This window comes from Excalfactoria chinensis, chromosome 10, assembly GCF_039878825.1.
Source record: "Excalfactoria chinensis isolate bCotChi1 chromosome 10, bCotChi1.hap2, whole genome shotgun sequence".
Lineage (NCBI taxonomy): Eukaryota > Metazoa > Chordata > Aves > Galliformes > Phasianidae > Excalfactoria > Excalfactoria chinensis.
In genome coordinates this window covers 15863358-15884262 of record NC_092834.1, presented here as the reverse complement: position 1 = coordinate 15884262, position 20905 = coordinate 15863358, and the positions used below count along the sequence as shown (strand labels likewise).

Genomic DNA, 20905 nt, shown 5'->3' with positions numbered 1-20905 from the left:
AATCGAGCAGATTACTAGGGGAGGGTAAAATCTGCGCCACCTCCAAACAGGAGATGACGGCAGCTATATCCTTCTTAGAAGGAACATTTCTAACGCAGTGAGTTTTACAAACTCGTGATACTACCTTAATGACGGAATCCATTGTTTTTTCTGGTGCGCGACACCGTACGTCCTTGCACCCTTTGTATATACTCGAGACCTGTAGTCCCGCAGTCTTCCACGGTCCTCGTTTTCTTACGACCGAACCGCAGGTCATCAGCTGCTTCAATTTCCGCCCACCGAGGCGCTTCTACGGGATCTAACCGTAGGACTTGCGTCCGCCACGCAGTTAGCCGTCGCACACTACCCCCAGGACGTGCCTCAGAGAGGGCACCAAATGTTACCTTAATCAAATAACCTTAAAGAATCACGTCCTTTGTAATGTGCTTCCGACGGCCCCGTGGCCAAGTTACGCACTGCTTACACCAATGTGGTGGGTGGTAAAATGGCATTTAATTAACCTCGTGAGTCCCTTATATAGGGCTCCTATTTCATCTAATACATATGCATTACTGAGCATGGGAAGACCTATCGCGTTACAGCACGAGATCTCGCTGATGCCTAATACAACAACTTCTAACACAAGCAGACTGAATTGGGCCCCTAGGCTCTATGATGATGCATATTGTTAAATAGGTAATGGAGCTCAAGTCTGGGAATTACAAGGCTTTCTCTAAGCCTTCTTTTTCCTTGTGGGTTCAGCTGGATAATAATCGCAGGTGAACAGAGAACAGTTATGTACTACTTTTTGGAAGGACAAGGAGATATTTCATGAAGTTATCACATAGATGGCTGACACAGCACATGCAGGTATTGAGGAACTCATTACCACGGGACATTCTGGAGACATCATGAATGTTGTCAAGAATGATTTAAGTGCTTTTATAGAGCAGAATTCCACAATTGCTGTTAAGCTTTATGATTTGTATGTGATCTCAAACTCTGGAAGTCCCCCAAATATCCATTGCACTAATCTTTTTGAAAACACTTCTTCTATCTGCTATGGTTCCCAGTTTGAATTAGGCTGGTGGTCTGGATGAACTGATAATTATGATAGTTGCTGTGTTCTACCTTTTTTTCCCCCTTAGAGGTAATCCACAGACCAAATGAATTTATTTTTAATGTCCCTGTGAGATTTGTCTGAGATTATGTAATTAAAAGGACTTACCTTTAGCAATAAGCAAGAGCCAATTATATGATGCTGATCAGCTAGTACAAAATGAAGATTATTTATGTTGAAATAGGATTGTTTTCCTAACTTACTGAAATGCTGACATGTTGGATGGGCAGTTGTATATACAAGTGTGAATTAGAATACAATATCACAGATCATTAATGGTCTGACCTAGATGAATGTAAAGTAATTGGATTTTTCAGTACCTGGCAGGATAAAATAGCCTGTGCTTCACATCACTGTGGGAGTATCTTGACTGTATTAAGCCAGCTGCTACTTTTGCTTATATGGGAATACTGCATTTTTATCTTTGTGATTAAAATCCATCATCCTGAAGGGGCTTTGATTCACTCCTCCACTGCTGGAAGTAGTTTTATATCTCTTTAGCATGTCACATATTATTCATTGCTTTAGTGTCGTAGGTGTTTGTACTGGTGCTTCTGGTGTGGAAGATTGCTGTTTCTTACATTTTACTTTATTATTTAGCCTGAATCTCTAGGATATTGGTAACTCACTATGAAATGCTCTGGCTCGGTTGTGTAGCTCTTATGAAGCCCTTAACTGCCAGATGGCCAGTATTTACTTTGTGAGAAATTAAGACAGGCTGATTTCAGCCTTCAGATAAGACAGTGAATAGTGATAATCACACATGCAGTTTTATTTGCTTTAATGATGTAGGATCAGACACTTACAAATCTGTTCATGAACTACCATTTTTACAGGACAGCAAGGTGTTTAAACTGAGATATAAAATGTAAGTTTCATTTTGAACCATGATTAGATTTTCAGATACAAGAGCATGTCTTGCTGCCGTAGCAAATACAGGTGGTAAAGGGAACAGGTTAAAGAAGTGTATTTAAAGTGGATCAGAATCAATCTTCTTGCACCCTTTCAAGTCTGTGAAGTTTTGTGATCCAGCTTTAGAATATGTCATGAGGGGAACTGAACTTGATTTTATGCCAGCAAGAGGACAAGATTGGTGCCAGATTTAATAATTCTCTCCCAAATCTCGCAAGAGATTGTTTGTGAAGAATTTTTCTTTATCCCTATCTGTATAAGGATAGTAGTCTTTCATGCAGAGTTGGTTTTCCAAGCAGTGTGGGTATTTACTGTAGCTAACATAGAAAAAAGAAGTCCTTAACCTTTCCAGCTTTCTCAGACTGCTAAACAAATCCTTAGTGTTCGTTCTTGAGTAAGTGTTCATCAAGACGAAGGCTAAACTGATATTTGGAGCTCAAAATAGAAACAAACAAACTATATCTATTGAATTTTAATAGGATTAGTGATCATTTCAATGCACCTGGCTTTTTTCATATGCACATTACACTTCTAGTTACTGGCAATGTTCAGCTCAATACCACTGCAGATTCTGACAAATGGGTAGAATCAATAATGCACTTTTCTAAATTAGATTCTGCTAGCATAAAGAAACATCTTTACTTCACGCATTAATGTTTTGAGCCAGAGTGAATTTAAATATGATACCTGTGTTTCAAAGAAGAACTTACTTAAATTGGTAATGAATTTTTCACTAATTCATGGTTCTTAAGTTGAAAGTCAGGGCAAGCGATAAATAAATAAAGAAGGGGCAGATACTTTAAGTTGATTAGGTCTACCATTACACTGAAGTTAACAGATCTAGTTTACTCCAACTGTTTCATTATAGTCTCTGTTCTCTAATTTTGACCATTGTGATGACACAGGCAAAAATGTCAAATAAATTAATGAGAGTATATGTAAGCATATCTGAGATTACGGTAATTAATACTGCAAATGTGTGGTAACAGTATGAGCTGCTCAGTGTGAAACCATGTAGAAAGGGGAGACTTTCAAAACAAAACTGATTTCAGTTGCCTTCAAGCTGGTATATGGCGATGCAGCAATCTTTGTGTCAGGAGTACAGTAGGTTATAAAATGGCTTTCTGGAAGGGAACGAGTTTTGCTTCATTCACTTTACAGTCTGTTGGTTCCCATTTTTGTCTCACGCGCTCACTTCATTGATCCTCACAGGCCTTGTCATTCACTGCAGTGGTGAGCGAGGTGGTCCATAAATCCACTCACCACTGAAACAGAATGAGCAGCAGGCACAGGAATCAGTCAGGAGGAAGAAAGGACACGCAGGGAACGGTGAATTGGTCACTTTTCAGGATCAAAGCTTGCACCTTATTTTTTATAGGTCTGAGAGTGAATGCATGTGTGGTGCTTCAAAATAAAATAAAACCATAGCCTGTGATTTTAAGCAGTGCTTTGCAGAATGCTTTGTGTGTTTGGGCATCTCTGCTAGTGTCACCTGCATGGAAATCCCAAAGTAAAGGCCACTGCGTTTATGTGGAGGTAAAACTGAGAAGTGTTTTGACTGCTCAGCCTCTCGAGCTTAGTTACCTAAACCTAAGGAGAATTGTTTCAGATTTACTTGCAACATCTTACTTCTAAAACATGGGCAGCTTGTGCTAAAAGGATGTCCTGCTTTGAGTAAATTGGTCAAGCTGCGAGATGATTGCAAAATGGGTGAGGCAAGAGGACAACACAGTGTTTTCATGGTTGTTTTTTTTCACATTTGTTGGAAATGAGAGCAAGGTGTGACTAACAAAATAATTTGGTAAGATTTGACTGCAACCCCTGGCATGAGGCCGATAGTATTCATAGAATCACAGAATGGCCTGGGTTGAAAAGGACCACAGTGATCATCTGATTTCAGCCCCCTGCTATGTGCAGGGCCGCCAACCACCAGACCAGGCTGCCCAGAGCCACATCCAGCCTGGCTTTTTGTTCTTAGAAAACTAGTTGTCATGAGTTATCATATTGTGTTCTAAGTCCATACGCCAGAATTATGTGATGGTGTGTTAAAACTATGTAGAAACATGGTTGTCTGAGTAGAAAAGGCAATAGTTAAGAAGATAGATAGCTCTTTTACAAGAATTATCTCAAGTGGCTTCAACATCAACAATCTGCAAAACAGCTGAGTTTAAGCTGTAACAGTTCTTCCTTGCTTCTGTCTCTTGCTTTTATTGCAAGAGGATGGAAAAAGCTTTTTACCATCTTAAAAGTAGGTTTCCTGATGTAAAAGGATTCTTTCTTAAGCAATTAGTACTTGAAGGAAAGCAATCTATGAAGGAACAGTATCATTTTCCCCACTGCTCCCTCCCCCCATGGCTTTTCCTTTAAATATGATGGAACCTTAATCTGTGCTCTTTAGAGTAGAGGTAATGAAATTACAGAAAGGATGTGAAAAGTATCTGTGAAGGTAAACTAATACTTTCCATTGTGTAAACTACAGATATACTGCCCGAAGACACACAATATGAGAAAGTTAAAGGAAGGGAATCAATATGAGGAAAGATTTTGTTTTTCATTTAGGTTTTAGAGATACATTTAGCAAAGAGTTACTTAAGAAATACACCCAGGTCCTTTTAATTCATTGCTGAGTTACAGGTGTTTTCAAGACCTCTAATGTGTCAAGCAGCTAATTCATCTTACACAGCCGCAGTATACTTTGTGAGATCAGGGCCAGCACTTGGAATGAGAAAGTCCTGGGTTTGATATTCACTGCTGATAGGGATATTTGCATCTGTGTAGTCCTTGTTTGTTACTCAATGCTGCCTCTAAGATGTCAGTTTATAACATGAGCTATGACACTTAGTTCTGATGGGGTTGGTTCTGAAGGAAGTGATGTAGCATTATAGAAATCAGACCAATAGCGTTTCTAACTTGTTGTTGTACTGAGCGTTCCCTAATATTTATACATTTAACAGGTACATTCTTATTTATGTGCTTTGAGGAGGAAAGTGGGTTGAACTGAATCCTGCTTTGTCCTGGTGATAAGCTGATCACTGAAAAACAATTGAAGCAACAGAATCAATTAGTTTTTTTCTGGAGCAACTGTCTATATCCATATTCACAGGACATGTATTTCCAAGCTCTCTCTCCCAGATACCCCTTGCAGTACCCACTGATGCATTTCATTTTTCTTTGACCTACTTTTTTCTGCCTCTGAACAGTGAGTGCAGCCTCACGTATGAAGCTCAGAGCACAGTGAGGTCCTTAATCTTTACCCTTGGAAATCTCTAGGAATGTTTCTTATTGTGGAGTTAGTTAGCTCTGTACGTCAGAATTTTTATGTAGTATTATGTAGTATTGACTAATTTAATGGTCTGTCATTTGGGACCATGACTCTGTGGTTCCTACTTGTGATATCTTCTGAAACAACCTTAATCTGCCATTATCTTAGCCGGAAAGGTTGGAGTTATCTTGATATTTAGGAGTACTAAAATCCCTGGTGTTCATGATTGTTTAAAGAAATTACACTTCCAGATCTGATTTCTGAGAACTCACCCACCCGCAAAAGGCTGACAAACACAACTGTGTTGTTTGCCATTGGGTGGCTGTTTGCCTTTTGGCAGACTCCAGTTTTTACCATGGAAGGGAGTCTTGGAGTGCAGAATGTGAGGCTCAAGGGCATCTCATTAAGTAGTTAATGTATGCTGAGACCTGTGCTGCCATTAAGTAGCAATTCCTTATAAATCAGGTATGATCTGAGAATGTGAATAACTCTTTTAGCTTTTGTATGTGAGTACCTCAAAGTTATAGCCAGCAAGGCTGCCAGAATATGCTCTTACATTTCCCAGGTGGTTTGACTTGCTAAGTGTACTTAGGTGTAAGACAGGCTTTTTCAAACCAGGCCTTGCACCCAGATGTCTCACCATTTCTCTGTAATTGCATCTTGGAACACATTGCAAGGAGTCATCCAATAGTGAGTCCACACATGACCAATCACCTGAAAAAGAAAGGAATGCTGCTTTCCAGGAACTAGATGTGCTTTGAAATGTTGTCTGTGTGCACAACCACAACTCACATTTGTTATGCTGGTCTTTTAACAAGAATCCTTAGAAACTGAAATTTACTGAAAGCAGCGTGTTGCATGTGACACGTAACTGACACACAAGGAGGACACAGAGGGGCATAGTTTCATTACTGCAGCTAAGAAGTCTGCGATGTGACCACTTAGTATGAGCAGGCACATTTACAGCGTTTCTCAAGGAATGGAGATTCTTGGAACTCTTCATTAGGATACATATCACAGAATCTAGACTTTCTGATTCTACCAGGCTGTGTCCTTAAACACAATAGGCTTGTGCTATTGACTGATGTCTTACATTTAGCATGAAGTACCTTACAAGAATTGGGCTATGTGCTTGCTAGCTCTTGTGTTTATGGTTTTAGGGTGCTGCCTTTTGAGAGTGGCTTTTACCAATTGCATTGGTAAGGTGCTGCAATAGGATCTTAGAATCACCACTGAAGAGCTGAGATTTAGTTTAAAATTCTAGAATTCATATTCATTTCAGCCGGAGGTTGGATTTTTTTTATAGCAGTGATAATGAAAGCCCTTTCTACAAGATGCTGCCGGGGATACAATTCTGCATCCTTAATAAACAGGCTTGCTTTGATTGATGGTTCCCTGGTGGTTCTGCATTAAGCAGGTAGGTAGCTATGTTTACTTCTTAAAGTGCTTTCATAAGTAGTAATAATTCCTCCAGCCTTGGGTCAGGTGCTAGCAGAGGTGTGAGGTCTCCATTTGTTTTACTGACTTTCCCCTTGGTTTTTTTCTACTGTCATGCAGTCTGCACCTACCAGCTTCATAATGCAGGAATAGTAATTCTTTTGACTTTATCACTATGGCAGCCTGTCGGGAACCAATTTTATGCAAATGATATTCACATGCTTAGTATCTTTAACATTCATAAAGCAGGTGCTACTTGCAAGAGAAATGAGGTCAACACCAGTATATGGAAAACGAGCAGCAATGGAGCTGAGAAAATCTAGGCAAGTAGTTCTGCGCAGCAGTGTGCCTTACTGACACTTAGTGCCATAACATGCAAATGTAAACTGTTGGAAGGAAAAAGTTATCTTTGAGAAGTGATCTTCAACCTACCAGCTACCAGTTATTTGCAAGGAGTATGCATTTTTTGCTGATACTGCTTTATTTGTTTGTTTGAAGTAATAAGAAGTTTGTATTTACAGGAGAATCCCTTTAAGGAAAGGATTGTGGAATCTTTCTCGGAAGATGGAGAGGGGAGCCTCAGCTTCAATGATTTTGTGGACATGTTCTCTGTGCTCAGTGAAATGGCACCCAGAGAGCTCAAAGCTATCTATGCCTTTAAGATCTATGGTAACGTATTGAGATACTTTTGCATGTGTTTTCTATGTGTTTGCTGAAAATAAAGGAGTGTGAGAGTAGCCGATGATCTTTTCTTTGCTTCTTTTACTATTCAGATTTTAACACAGATAACTTCATTTGTAAAGCAGACCTGGAAAAAACCCTCAATAAGCTGACCCGAGAAGAGCTAACAGCAGAAGAAATCACTCTGGTTTGTGAGAAAGTGATAGAAGAAGCTGACATGGATGGTGATGGCAAATTAGGATTTGCAGATTTTGAAAACATGATTTCCAAAGCACCAGACTTTCTCAGGTATGAAGATGAAAATTGTCACTTTCCCTATTTTTGGGTGTTCGTTCTGGCTGTTGACTGTGTAGCACAGTGTAAGAAATCTCAGGCATAAGACAACTGAGTTTTGCTGAGGAACCTGGAGGGTGACTTTTTACCTTCTCAATTTAATTCTCCAGAGCCTATTCCAGTTCTGTCCTATCTTAAAACTAACAACTCCATGACTCAGCGATCCCCTCCTTTTTTTCTGTCTGTATTTGTGTGAATTATTCAGGAAAACATTTTCATCTTCTAGAAGCCCAAATGCGTACAGTTTTCAACCAAGTGTCCCTGTTGTCTGTATAGGAACCCATCCAGTATGCCAGGATTTTTACGTATTTATTCTAAAACTAAATTACAGATGCCAGGAGTTACGGCTGCTTCTGGAGGGGATTGGCAAAGCTCAGTCAGACAGGCGGAACAAACTGTGTTTCCATAGGAAATAAGGCTGAATGCTAGAACTGAATTAAAGTAGATAAAAATTTGGATTGATAAACTTAATGCTAATGGAGATGAAGAACTTTGAAGTGTCCTGAAGAATACAGGAGAGGGCTTTGGTTTTTTTTTCTACGATTAATTAAATTTTGGAGGAAAAACATTTTGAGACAACAATTCTGCTGTAAAACCTGATGTCCCCATGGACCCCAGGAAACATCAGCATCTGAAGATGATAAGCTGCAAAGTCAAAGTGAGTGTCTTCTATACATCAGAAATATATCAGGCACTCCTTGACTAATCAAACTTACCAGCAGGAACTCTTTTGGAACAAGATATGTATCATCGTTATGTTGAGATTTGACTGAGTACACATGATATTTTGTTCACACATATTCACAGCAGGAAAAACCCAAACATTTTCTGAAGACTTGTTTTCTGTGTAGAAGCTGCTTGGATCAGGTAGAATTTCATTTATTCAATGAAAAGGCTGTGCTGTACCTACAAAGCTGATAGGTAGCACAGATCAAATGTGGAGAACAGAAGGCAGATGTGAAGAGTCAGCAGAAGCTGTAGTTCCAGAGGTTTCCTGGGCCGTGTCTGATTTTACTGCTGTGTTGTAGAAGCAGATTGCAAGCTGTGATATGAAAAGATATGAAAACCTTTTTTCATCTTGGTAAAATTGTCCCTCTTGAATGTCTTTAGCAGATGAATGGGGGAAGTACCAACCCACCCATGTCCATAGACAGCTGTAATTTCATCTGGTTTTGCATATCTCCATTTTTTTTTTTGTGCCCAGCTGAATACATTCCAAACTTTAATTTCAAGGAAATGGAAGTACTTATTGATAAATGCTTTCAGCTGCTCAGCAACTCTGAAAATTAGACACATTGCATTAAAGCCATGGTCACTTTTAAGAACCAATTGCTTTTGAGCAGTGGGAGATGTTGGATAACTACAGCATTCAGAGACTGTTTTGAAGCTGTAGGCAACCAGCATTTCTGAGTACTGTATCCTAGAGCACCACATTGCTGCCTAGTATGTGGTTCTTTGGAAAATGTTAAGTAATTTTCCAGATCTCAGATTATTTCTGTTGACAGTAAAGAAATTCTTACCCTATTCTTTACCTTTTTCCTTACCAAAAGCCACTTCTTCACATCGTGATAGTGTGGAGCTTAGGATGCAATGTAGTTGGGTTTTACCTGTGGCTTTGCCACTGCTTCAGCATGTGATCTCTGCAAAACCATGTCACACAACTCTGTCTTCTTTACTTTGTTAACTGAGTCCCGTGCTTGCCTGACTTTTGACAAACCTGAAAAATCTTTATAGTATGATCTATTTAAACATAAAATCTCGTTGCTGAGGAAGAATATCTGCTTAACCTTATTGATAGGAATCTTCACAAAGGTTTTCCTTCGCATACTCCTTTTTTGAAGCACTTATTTCATAGGGCTCAATACACCCCCCTTCTTTTTTAAAGCTGCATTATAATTACATGTACTCTATACATGCAGCAGGCATTAATTTTGACACCATGATCCAGGCCTGTACTTCATATAAGCTGAAGTGCACTCATTTTAGGTTGACTGATTTTTTTCCTCATGTCACCACTTACTTCTCAAACCTTGATTTATGAGGTTTAATCTCCTACAGACAACCTTTACAAGCTTTGTGCTGCTGTCAAGCAAATAAAAGTCCAGTCAAGTTTTGATTGGTGCTGCTATGTTGGTGACTTTTTTGGAGACTAGAAGAAAACACTGCTCAATGTTGGCCAGGGAAGATGGTGTATGCAGTTTTTGACTGTTATTCTGGAAGCTTGAATACGTTATAAATAATATGATAGTTGCTGGTTCAGAACATTTGATTTCAGTAGGTTTATTTCACTCAAAACTGTTATCATTTAGAAGCTGCTTTGTAGTTTAATGGCAGCATTTGGACTCCGAGCTGGCATTATCTAAGTGTTCTGTTCTACAAGACCGGTTACGTTTTCCACAGGAAATTGGCTTATAAATCATCCTGGAAGTTTAAGCTTATTTGAAGGCCTGAGGGTGAAACATACTATAACGATCTGAAATGAAGCTTGAGAAGAATGTGGCATTAGTAACACCTGGGAGCTGCCAAACCTAAGCAGAGAAACAACACAGGAAACAAAAAGATGTCACTGTAAATTTGCTATTCTGAAACCTCTGTGGGCCTTTCCTCCTGTGACAGCTGATATGCTGACTCTTGTCCTATCCTAAACTGCAGATGATCTGGTTCCTAAAGTCAGAGCTAGTGACAAAATGGCAAGAGATCATTAGTGAGAAAATAGTAGCAAGAAATCACTTTGATCAGTGCTTACTTTATGAGTAAAATGTTTAATTTTCAAAGTTCAGAATGATACTCAGAAATACAAAAATAGTCTTGAACTTAGCAAGAGAAACATCAGATTTGTCTGCCTAGTTTGATTTGCTTAGGAACCCAAATGCTGTGCAACAGCATAAGTGCAATTGGGAGACATTTTGCTTTGCTGTATATCTAATAAATAAGTCAACTGACACTTGATTTAATCCAGCGCTCTGCTTGGCCCCCTAATCAAATCATTTCAGAAGATGGAGGTTTCTCTTCACATGTGTGAATCTTCTTGAGAGAAGGCTTGCTGTGCTGGTAACTTGCTAACAGAAATGTGTTGTCCAGCCATGGATTTTAACTGTCCTGGAGAAGGAGACAGTTTACAATGTAAATGATAAACCTGTATTCTACAGTTGACATGTGAATCAGAAAATAAGCAGCCATTCTTGCTTTATTCTATTACAGAAAGATATGAGGTTTCCCGTCCTACTGTCTGGCTTTAGCTCATTCTAAAAGCTGAGGACATTTGCAGATTTGAGATCTGCACCACCAGTTTTTGCCCACACCTTTCCTGCACTAAGTCTGAATTTTTCTGAGGATGTTGTCAGTATCTCATTGTATGCGTATCTTGTTGTACAATGAACTCTTTTATATAAAAGAAATGTTATCAGTACCTCTGAATTTCCATAATCGCTCTCTTACACGCAAAGGGAGGGTTATTCTAAACAGCATTTTTTCTTACTGACAGCCTAATTGAACTTCTCATGATTCAAGGAAGCATTCTGTCTTAACTAAGTTTGCCATCTCAGTCTGCAGCCAGAATTCAAGTCCTTTTAATTACAGTATCTAATTCACAGTACAATTCTTTGCACATAATGACGGTGCATTTGAGAGATGCTTGCAGCTCAACTGCAATAAAACATAAGCACAGTCTGTAAAATAATGTTGTGAAGTGAGGAGCTGAATCACCTCCATGTGGTGGAATTGTGGATACGAGACTGAAAGACCAAAAAGCTCCCTTAGTTTTGTTTTTAAAGAGATGCCGCCATCCTGTATCCTCATCACTATTGAAAATTTACCAGCTGCTTGGTTTGGCCTTCTGCTTACTGAATGTTAAAGTCAACTCTTTGCTCTGTCAGATTCTGGTTTCCTCTGTTAGATAGAAAGAGACCTTTATTAATGTTGTAATATGTTGCACCAGAGTCTTCTAGGTTGTTGTCAAGAGTTCAACCTCTGTATGAATATTAGCATTCCTTGCACTTGGAGTAGCTTCCAAAGGTAATTTCTTACGTTAAGTAAAGAACTGTCCAAAAAACAGATTTTTGCAGATCAAATGGTGCAGCTGCATTTCAAAAGCAATGGGGTCGTATTATCATCAGTCCATTAATATCTGTATCAACAACTTACGACTGAAAATTAAAATATATCTCCCTGCCCAAATGATCACAAGCCTTCTAATAAAGCAAGAGTTGGAGATTGCTACATCTGCTTTCAAAATGAGAAATCCTTTAAATGCTGTCACTCATAATCTTCTTATAATCCAAATACCAATCCTTTCTTTTCCACTTGGTCTTCCTAATGGTTAGACATAGAGGATGGTGGTACTTTCAGGAGTAAAATTTACTAGGCCTAGGGAATGCATTTTGTCTTGAAATACTTCAGTGTCAATGGAAATGTTTGCTTTCTCAAATGTCCTTACTAGGAGAGAGAACAGGAGGGCAGAGATCTTCACAGGACGCCTTTCTTTGTGTGTTCTAAGGAGAATGTCACACACAGTGATAAATATCTACATCTCTCTCCATGTTTTTGTTTCCTTTGCAGTACTTTCCACATAAGAATCTGAAGAGCTGCGTGTGAGCCGGTGTTGTCAGAATGATTTGTCAGTCCAGCCTATCCGAATCTCAGGCGCTTTGGGGGCTTCTGTCCTCTCCTTGTGGCTTCTTAGAACTCAAAATATACTGAAAGGATTCTGGTCTGCAGAGAGAGAGAGAAGCATCATTTGAACTATACAGGATATTTGGAACAGTTGCATTTTTACCTTCACTGCTGGCCAAGCACTCTGGCAAAGATGGCTGATGGCTGGGTTGTGGTTACTCTTTTTGCTTTTTTTTTTTAGCAGACAGAATGAGAATGTTACTAAAGGAATTTCCACAGAGTTTTTATATTTATGGATATTTAATATTGCTCCCACAAGCAAAAAAAAAAAAAAAAAAAGGAAAAAAAAAAAAAAAAAGCTTGGGTGACTTCTCCAAGAAAAAAAAAACAAGTACGGGCCTTAAATAATGAGATGCCTCTATCACTGTGTTGTACAGCTGGGGATCTTGCTTGGAAATGATCTCACGTGAAGGAACAGCAGTCAAGATCCAATTCCCAGTGTTGAAGTCAACCACATCCCAGGTTTGCCCTTCAGTCACTGAAATGGCAGTTGCTGGGTTTGGTGCTTACCTTCAGCTGACGTTTAATGGATGGTCACGTCCTCATGAAACTTGAAGTATTTGCATTTTGTATCTGATTGCTGCGTATGTGATTCATTTCTTCCCAAGAGAAACTTTGAAACTGTGTCCTTATTCTCAAAGGGAGCCTTGCGTTTTACTGCGGTCTGGTAATGTTGAATAGAAGAATACAATCATCTGTAACCCACAAAGAAGTTAAAGAAGCACAGCACTATTTCTGAGGACATAAAAAGACATTTTCTATCTAAACCAGCTATGCAATCTTCCCCATAAAGTGCATGAATGCAGCTCAGTATTTCCCTTTCCTCTCCAGCTGGAAATCAGCTAGATTTCTTCTTCTTCTTCTTTTTAATTCCAGTGCTGTTCAGGTACTGGTGCCTGAAGACAATCACACGTGTATCACTGTTCTAACAGTCAATAGAAGGGCTCTGTCACTTACATGGCTTCTGTATCAAAGTCATAACTATTAAAACTTTTGACGCATTTTGTTGTGCTTTGAGAATTTGTGGGCTAAGCTCATTAACTTCCATTCATCATTCCAGTCACTGTAAGCTTCAGTCTTTCAAGGCTGAAATACGTTACGCTCACGGAAATAACTGATAAAGTATAGGAGTTCATCATTTCCCTATTTCTGTAGGCATGGCAATGCTCTCTACGTTGGAATCTGCAATGGATGTAAGCTTGAAGCGTGGTTTGCAGGTATGGATGGCACAGCGTGCATCAAGAAATATTTATGGAGCAGTAGGGTATCCAAGGTATAAAAGACCAACTTAACCTAAACATGATGAAAATGAAGCTTCTATATCTGTAACATTATTTATTCTGGACATTTGTTAGAGTGATCATATTTTCAGTCAGTGGTATTTGTAGTGTTTTACTACTTCCTCCTCCTCGTAACTGCTTAGATAAAGGACTCGGAGCCTGAAGTTCATTTGGTGAATAGCATAAATCAATCCTGATGCTCAGTTCTGATTGAGTAAGAAGAGCTTGAAGCCTCAATCTTCTTTATTTCAAGTAGATTAAGTTAGATGAATTAGTTGATTCAAGCGGTTGGCAAGATACGGGCGTTGAGAAATTATGTTAAAATTACTGCCTATTCATCAGAACATCAGCCTGATCTCTTCCTATTTCTTCCAAGACAAGTTCAATCTTTAAATCCTTGCAAGGTGTGTTTTTCTGTCACTACTAATCTGTATCATAAAGCGACAGGTTGCAAGTTTCTGGGTGGGGTTATTAAAAGGGTCTTGATTGATTTCAGAGGTCAGTTTCCCTTGGCAGCAGTTTTCTTCTTCTGTATCTTAAAATTTACATCAGCCAACATTCTTTCTTCCCTTCCCGACACCGTGTATCATTCCACAATTAGATCCTTGCCTTCACTTAAAGGAACACCTCCATTGCTCTGGAATGTACTTGGTGTATTTCTTAGGTCCTCCCTGACCCTTAATAATGTCTCTTAATAACAGCTGAAGAAATGCTTGGTCTTTCATTCCGATGCTTAAGTCAGGCATGCACCCATGTGAACAGAGGCACCGTGAGAAAAACAAACAAGGATATTGTGAAGGATATTGTGAATCTATCCATGTTTAAAGAGAGATGGTGCAGAACACGGCAGGTACGAAGTCCTAAACCCCATTTATCTCTTTGGTTCATGAAGTCTGAGTCGGACTTTAAAAGTGAAAGAACACTTTTCATGTTGCAAAAAAGCTCTTAGATGTGACTGGGTATTTCCAATTGTGCCTTCAAAAATGGACAAAGAAAAAGAGCAATTATCCAGAGCCTCTATTAAACGAGGTAGCATCTGTGTTAGCTCTGGCTGATACACACACAAAGCATGTTATGGGCAAAAGGGATCTGGTGGAAGTGAGTAAATCAACATTTAAAGCAAGTGATAAGCGAGTCTCTTAGTAACACGCTTTCCTTTAATGTTGTTTTAAAGGAGTGCTGCCAGACAAGGTGCACAATGACAGCCTGCAGGGCCGGCTCTGATCTCTGTTGCTTCCATGTTTATTTTCAACAACTTGATCGACTTAAGGGGAAACGACTCGCACGTCTGTAAGTGGATCTGCGTTGAGGGAAGCAACACCTCTTTTGCCGCAGTTCCTTGCCCTCTCTCATGCCCTTTGATGTAACCTTACATGGTGGCTGGTTACCGCATACCTGCCTTTGCCGACGGTAACTATCGCTTCTCCCCCCGTTTCCCCGCTGTCCGTCTGCGTTTGCTCGCACTGCGGCTGCACTTGTGCCGCGACACCGCCAGGCGGCGCCCTCTTGACGCAGCCCGGTTTCACATCTCCGTCCCGTATTCCCCGCACCGACGGCGGGCGCAGTGTGCCTTAATACTGCAATGGACATCAAATATGAAGCAGGTACGCGCTTAGCAGAAATGAGAAACGCACGTGCCTTAGAAACTTGAATAGATAAGGATTATTTTATGCAATAAGGTAAAAAATGCCAAGCGTAGAGTTTTTGGTACCAGCGTTTCTGCAGAGTGGGAAATACTGCAGATAGGAACGAACTTGTCGTGTTATTGCTCAGAGCACCTTAGCCAGGACAGACTGGGAATGAAGTTGGATGTAGGCGGCACTGATGGCAGTTGGGTGGCTGTTGTCCTTAGAAAGATGTGCCTGAGACAGAAGTGAAGGACGTGGCAAACAGACGCTTTGCTTCTCACTCTGCCTCGTTTTGCAGTTCTGGGTGTCTTGCAGAGGTGCTGGGGATGCAAAGCAACTCTCAGACTCTCTTTGCTGGGTAATAAGAAGGGACTGGTGGTGGTGGGAATGCAGGAATATCAGCGTTGCCGATGAGAGTGCCTTTGTTTAACTGGAAGTTCTGCCATTCTTGTCTGTAAAAAGACTTTTACAGTCTGAGCTCTAAAATTCCCTGCTGCCCTTTTACTTATACTGCCTAATTTGCGAGAACAAGGACAAGCCAGCGACACCAGACTCCTGCATTTTGCTAGGCTGCAAAGTAGATAACTCATTTCCTCCGTTCTTTTCTGTCAGATTTCCTAAGATGTAAATATATTCCCGTTTAAATCCACATCTTTATCTGCTTTGCACACACATGGTGAGTCTCATAGCACGCTGCTGAGCATGTGCTCACAAACCCTGCTGTGCAAACTCTGATGTATTCCCTCTTTTCCAGTCCTGTGCACCTACGGGTTGAGGCTGTATGTGCCTAAAAATGTAGGCCAGAATGTTTTCATTCTGCTAGAGAATTCTGGGCAGCAGTCCAGCCTCCTCCTCTCTTACTGTAACTTCTCCCAGATGCAATCAGTGGAGGTAGCAGCCTGCCAGCAGCGAGAGATCCTGGCTGCTGCTGTGTGAAGGGGCTGGGCAGCACGGCAGCTGATGGAAGGCATCTAAGAAAGACCAAAGTCCTTCAGGAAGAGCGCGGTGAGGATGCAGGTACCAAGTGTCTGTTTACATGGCAGGAGATGGTTCTCTGCTCAGTCTCAAAGCCCAGATCCTGCTGGACCAGGTTTGGCTTCTCATAGAATTCTGGTCCTCAGTCCTTACAAGCTGCTCCTCTCACCACTCTGTAGACAGTGCTGGCAGAAGCCCATGTCGATCATTAATAACCTGGCTTTAGTAATTAATATTCTGCGTTACTTCAGTGACGCTCAGAAATGAATTCATTTTCAGCAGATGTCTTTCCCTTGAGAGAAAAGGATTTTCTGCTTTGTAACCTGCTCTGCTTTGTCTCTGCGGCCCAGCAGACCCTGAGAGAAAAGAACGTGCGGGTTTTAACCAGAGGGCTCATTTTGGTTATTGGGAAATGGACCTGAAGCTTTTTTGTACAGTAGGATTCCACACAAGAGAAGGAAATGATGGTAATTAAATAAAATGTAGATTCAGAAGGAATTCCCCCTGCAGGAAAAATGTGAGGCTGAGACTGTGCTTGCTCAGCCTCAGCAGGAGGGTTCAGTAATCTCTGTGTTCTCAGAAATAAACTCAATTCCAGGACGTACAGTGAAGCTTTCCACGTTTTAAAGTTCCCCTCTGTTCTGTGGTGATCTCAGTGACCATCTTTCTTCCAGTGATAAAACCAGACACGATAAGGAAATTAAGCATTTCACATTGCGATTTCACGCATCCTCATAATGTCAGCAGCTCCAGGCTTTGCTGCTCCTCTGGTTGTTCTTTAGACTTCGGCTTTGTGCAGAATTTGATAGCAAACTGATGGGATGACTCAGTCACATGTGACTCACTTTGGGTATTTTTCCACTTCCAGCTGGAAAACAAACAAGCAGAAAACAAAGAAAGAAGAATTGGCACCTAAGAAAGTTGGTGTATCTTAAGGTCTTTTCCTTCTACTGGGAAATCCACAGAACTATGTACTGGGTTATTAGTGCAGCAAGGCCAGCTGGAATTGGATGTTTGTTTTATGTGCTGTGGTAATTCTGAACTTGAAGGCCTGATCTCAACAACAGGAGGGCTCCTACTGATTTCAGTATAGGCAGGCTTCAGATCACATCCGAGATAGAGACTGTGCTCAACAAATGGTTATTTCTGAAGAAGTGTGAATTAACAGGCACAATCAGAGGTGGAAAATACATCTACTGCAGGTATTATTACCGTCTCTTTTCTTATGAGGCAGTGTGTACAGTGAGAGAAAATAGTTTAGATTCTTACGAGAGATGATTTAAGCAGAGTGTTTGATAACAGCAACCTTGAATACTCACAAAGGAACAGAAAGAGCGTTGTGTGCAAGTTTGTCAGGACCTATTAAACTGATATGAGGCTGAGGGTGGCAGTTTCTGGGATTGCACCATCACCAGTGATGAGATGTGATGTCACCACTACAAGCCAGAGGTAAAATGGCAGCCTATGGTGAGATGTGATTTCCCCATCGAAGAAAAAGCTCAAGACAAATCCCTTGGCAGGTGAAGTGATGTGCACTGTCTTTTGGGATAGGTAAGGGGGGATCCTTTGGGATTTCGTGGAACCCAGATAAACCATCAACTCTGACCACTGCATCATGACAGTGACTAAGCTGAAGGCTCAAACTTCCAGAGTCAGGCCAGAGAAGACAACCTTTCTCTTGCAATACAGCCACACCTGGCCCCATGCCAGTTTGAAGACCGTGAAGAACAATGCCAGTCTTGGCTGGACTGTCCTACCATATCCACCATATCATCCAGAGTTGGCACCAACCCTGTGCAGTAAGTCTGGCTTTGGGTCTTTCAGATCTGCCAAGGAATTTGGAGTTTATCCCGATCCACAGCCTTTGTCATAAAGTCCGCTGTGTTCAGTGTGCTTTCTTTGAAAATTATAACTGTGCAAGAGCATCAGATGGTTATGGACCTACTGATGGTGTATTATGATTTCTAATTTTTGCAGGGAAAAATAAACCTCTTGTCCTAAAAAATTCTAGAAAAATTCTTGGCTTGTCTTAGTAAAGCAAAGCTGAGAGGCTTGTGAATCCTGTGGTGAAACTCAGAAATCCTGACTCAATGTCCTATAAAATTTCCCTCTCCTATTTACCTTAAGTTAGATAACACAGATGGCTTTTTTGAGTTGGTAGCTGATCTACCCCTATCAAACCTAATGATTTACAAAATAAGTGTGTTTCTTTGTGGTGTTGGTTCTTATTAATCTCTATTTTACATCCCACTAACAAGGGGAGGATGACGAAGTGTAGGCAGAGGAAAAAGAGTCAAGGACGCGTCCCCACTTATCTACTGATAGATTTATCCCGCCTTGAGGTAGGACCTTCAATCACCTCTGTGACTGCTGAGGTAGCCGTTTTCTAAACTCATTTTTCAGCTTGGAAATCCTTTATAAGGTCAGGAGGAAAAGACGATTCTGGTGGTAATGTTTGCATCAAGATTCGTCTGTGATTTGCTTTCTGTCTCCTTTTAATATTCTTGCTAATTGTGATACCGTGGTGATGTTGCTGGCTACGAGTTTCCTCTTGAGTTAATTAAATGATGTTGTCTCCTTTTTAATTATAACTTAATGATTTTTCTTGGCTCACCATGGAAGACTGGATTTTTGTTGCCACCAGCTTTGACTTATAACCACCTGTGATGTGTGGAAGGAGTTCCTGGCTGGCCTGTGGATCCACATAAAGCAGTCCTTAATTTACACTTTGTAGTGCTCCCAATGAAAGTCTGACAAAAAGGAAAGGTGGTAGTCTACAAGAAACCCCGTGAAATCAGAGCGCATCTGCTTCATTTTCTTTCACTTCTCAGGAGAAATTAATTGTTCATTAATCCATTCTTAGTGAAATAGCATTTGGAAGAGCAGCTTATATGTCTACACCTCACATTAAGCAAATAATTCATTTATGCCAGTACGCAGCCGCATTGTGATGGAGCATCTATCTGATAACTGCTTGCAGTTAACTCGGGTAAACCATCAAAAGATTCTGGATAAAAGTTTGATTGCTAAAGCCATTCGCTGCTTCAACAAGTTGCATATTCCACCAACTTTGTGATGAGTTCATATATATCATGAAGGGTAATAGGAATGCATGCCAAGAATGCATTATTGCTAGCCGCAAGCCAGCTGCCCTCAGGCTGATGACATATCAATATGCAGTATGTTCTGTTAAGCGTAAGCTTTGTTTTACATCTGGTATTGCTGGTATTATATAAGGTGATGCTGCAAAGGGTTGTTAGGATTTGAGGTGGAGAAAGTGGAAAACATTGGTCTTTGATAAAGCAAATTGTTCTTGGAGCAATTCTGAACATAAAACCATAGCTTAGTCCTTAAGACTAGCATTCCCCTATCTCAGTCATCTACATTTTACATCTTCTAAGATAAAGATCTCTCTTTCTATAAGTAGGCTGAATTTCTATTGATACTAATGTAGCAGGGCCAGAAAAACTGTTTGCCGTGGCCAGGTAAACCAAATACAGACAATGTTCTGATGTAAAGCGAAGTTTGGCTCACGCTGCTAGCAGAACTGGGTACGGAGACCAGCTGTCTGCATACAATGGGATAATTTTCCCCTCCGATCACATTGTGTTTTGGTAGTCTTGGAAAGGAGCTGAGTTTTGTTTGGGTCCAGATGTGAGCGATGTGACTTACTCTTCATTCCGTATTCCCTTGATTTTTCTCATGCTTCCTGTCTCTTTCCAAAGCCAAAGCCCAAAGTTCCAAAACAGAAACCTACAGGAAAAGCTTCCCTGATGATGTTTGTCTTGAACAGAAACAAACAGCAAAATACGTTTCCTGCAAAATAGTTTTCTTATGGCCAGTGTAGCCTGTGTCCAAGACCAAAGGGTCTGCCTGAGTCTGCGTACTTCTAGATAAGCTTTTCAATTGCAGGTTCTTATTTAAAGCACATGTAAATGTCTTTCAGTTTCTCATCTTTAATTTCTTTTGATCCTGCTCAGCCATGATAAATGTGTTTTCCCTTCGCTAGAACACTTGATTTCTTTCTTGAAAAGGAGTGATTCCATGGTAAGGTAAAAGTGAACAACACTGATTAGCAGATAGCTCACGTGACCATCTGTTGTAACTTCTAACTAATATCTGTAAGCATACCAAGCCTCACATGGTCCACATCAGAAGAAAAGGTCTTTTCTGAAGCATCTGGGATGGAATTCTTACAGCTAACGTTTAAGCACTGCAGGATTTGCTCAACATCAACACCTGCTGTTCTGCCAGTACTGCAAGAAGGAAGCTGGAGCAAAGAGACTTCTCAGCTGTGCCATATAATCCATGTGTGGATTAAACTGAACATGAGAGTTCCAGAGCATTCTCCTCCCTCCACTCTGACAGTGCACAGGTAGGCTTCTGACCCCAGGGAAGGGGTATGAATTATGAAGTATTCCACTGTGGATTGTACGTTTTGTCTTCCGTTTTCTCTCTCTGCTCCTGTTTTGCAGGATGACTCTAAAACATTTCCTTTCCTGTTCTAAGAAAATTGGACTGATGGTCAAAAGTGGTTCTGGACGTCCTTCCAGTGTATGTCTGGGCTCATCTTTAAACTCTTCACCCCAATGTGACTTAAGCTGCCTGTACAAAGAAGAAAAGCAAC

At 40.5% G+C, this 20905-nt stretch overlaps 1 protein-coding gene across 2 annotated transcripts in view; it reads left to right on the top strand.

Annotated features, from left to right (window-relative positions):
- CIB2 (calcium and integrin binding family member 2) overlaps window positions 1–13395 on the top strand; it is a 35519-nt gene extending 22124 nt beyond the window's left edge. The window contains exons 4-6 of one of the 2 annotated variants that reach the window (XM_072345075.1): window positions 7232–7379; window positions 7484–7679; window positions 12282–13395. In XM_072345075.1, coding sequence (XP_072201176.1) covers window positions 7232–7379; window positions 7484–7679; window positions 12282–12303 — 366 coding nt within the window. In that variant the 3' untranslated portion in view covers window positions 12304–13395. The remainder of the gene's footprint in view (window positions 1–7231; window positions 7380–7483; window positions 7680–12281) is intronic. The other variant, XM_072345076.1, reaches the window with a different exon arrangement.
- Window positions 13396–20905: the final 7510 nt, after the last annotated feature.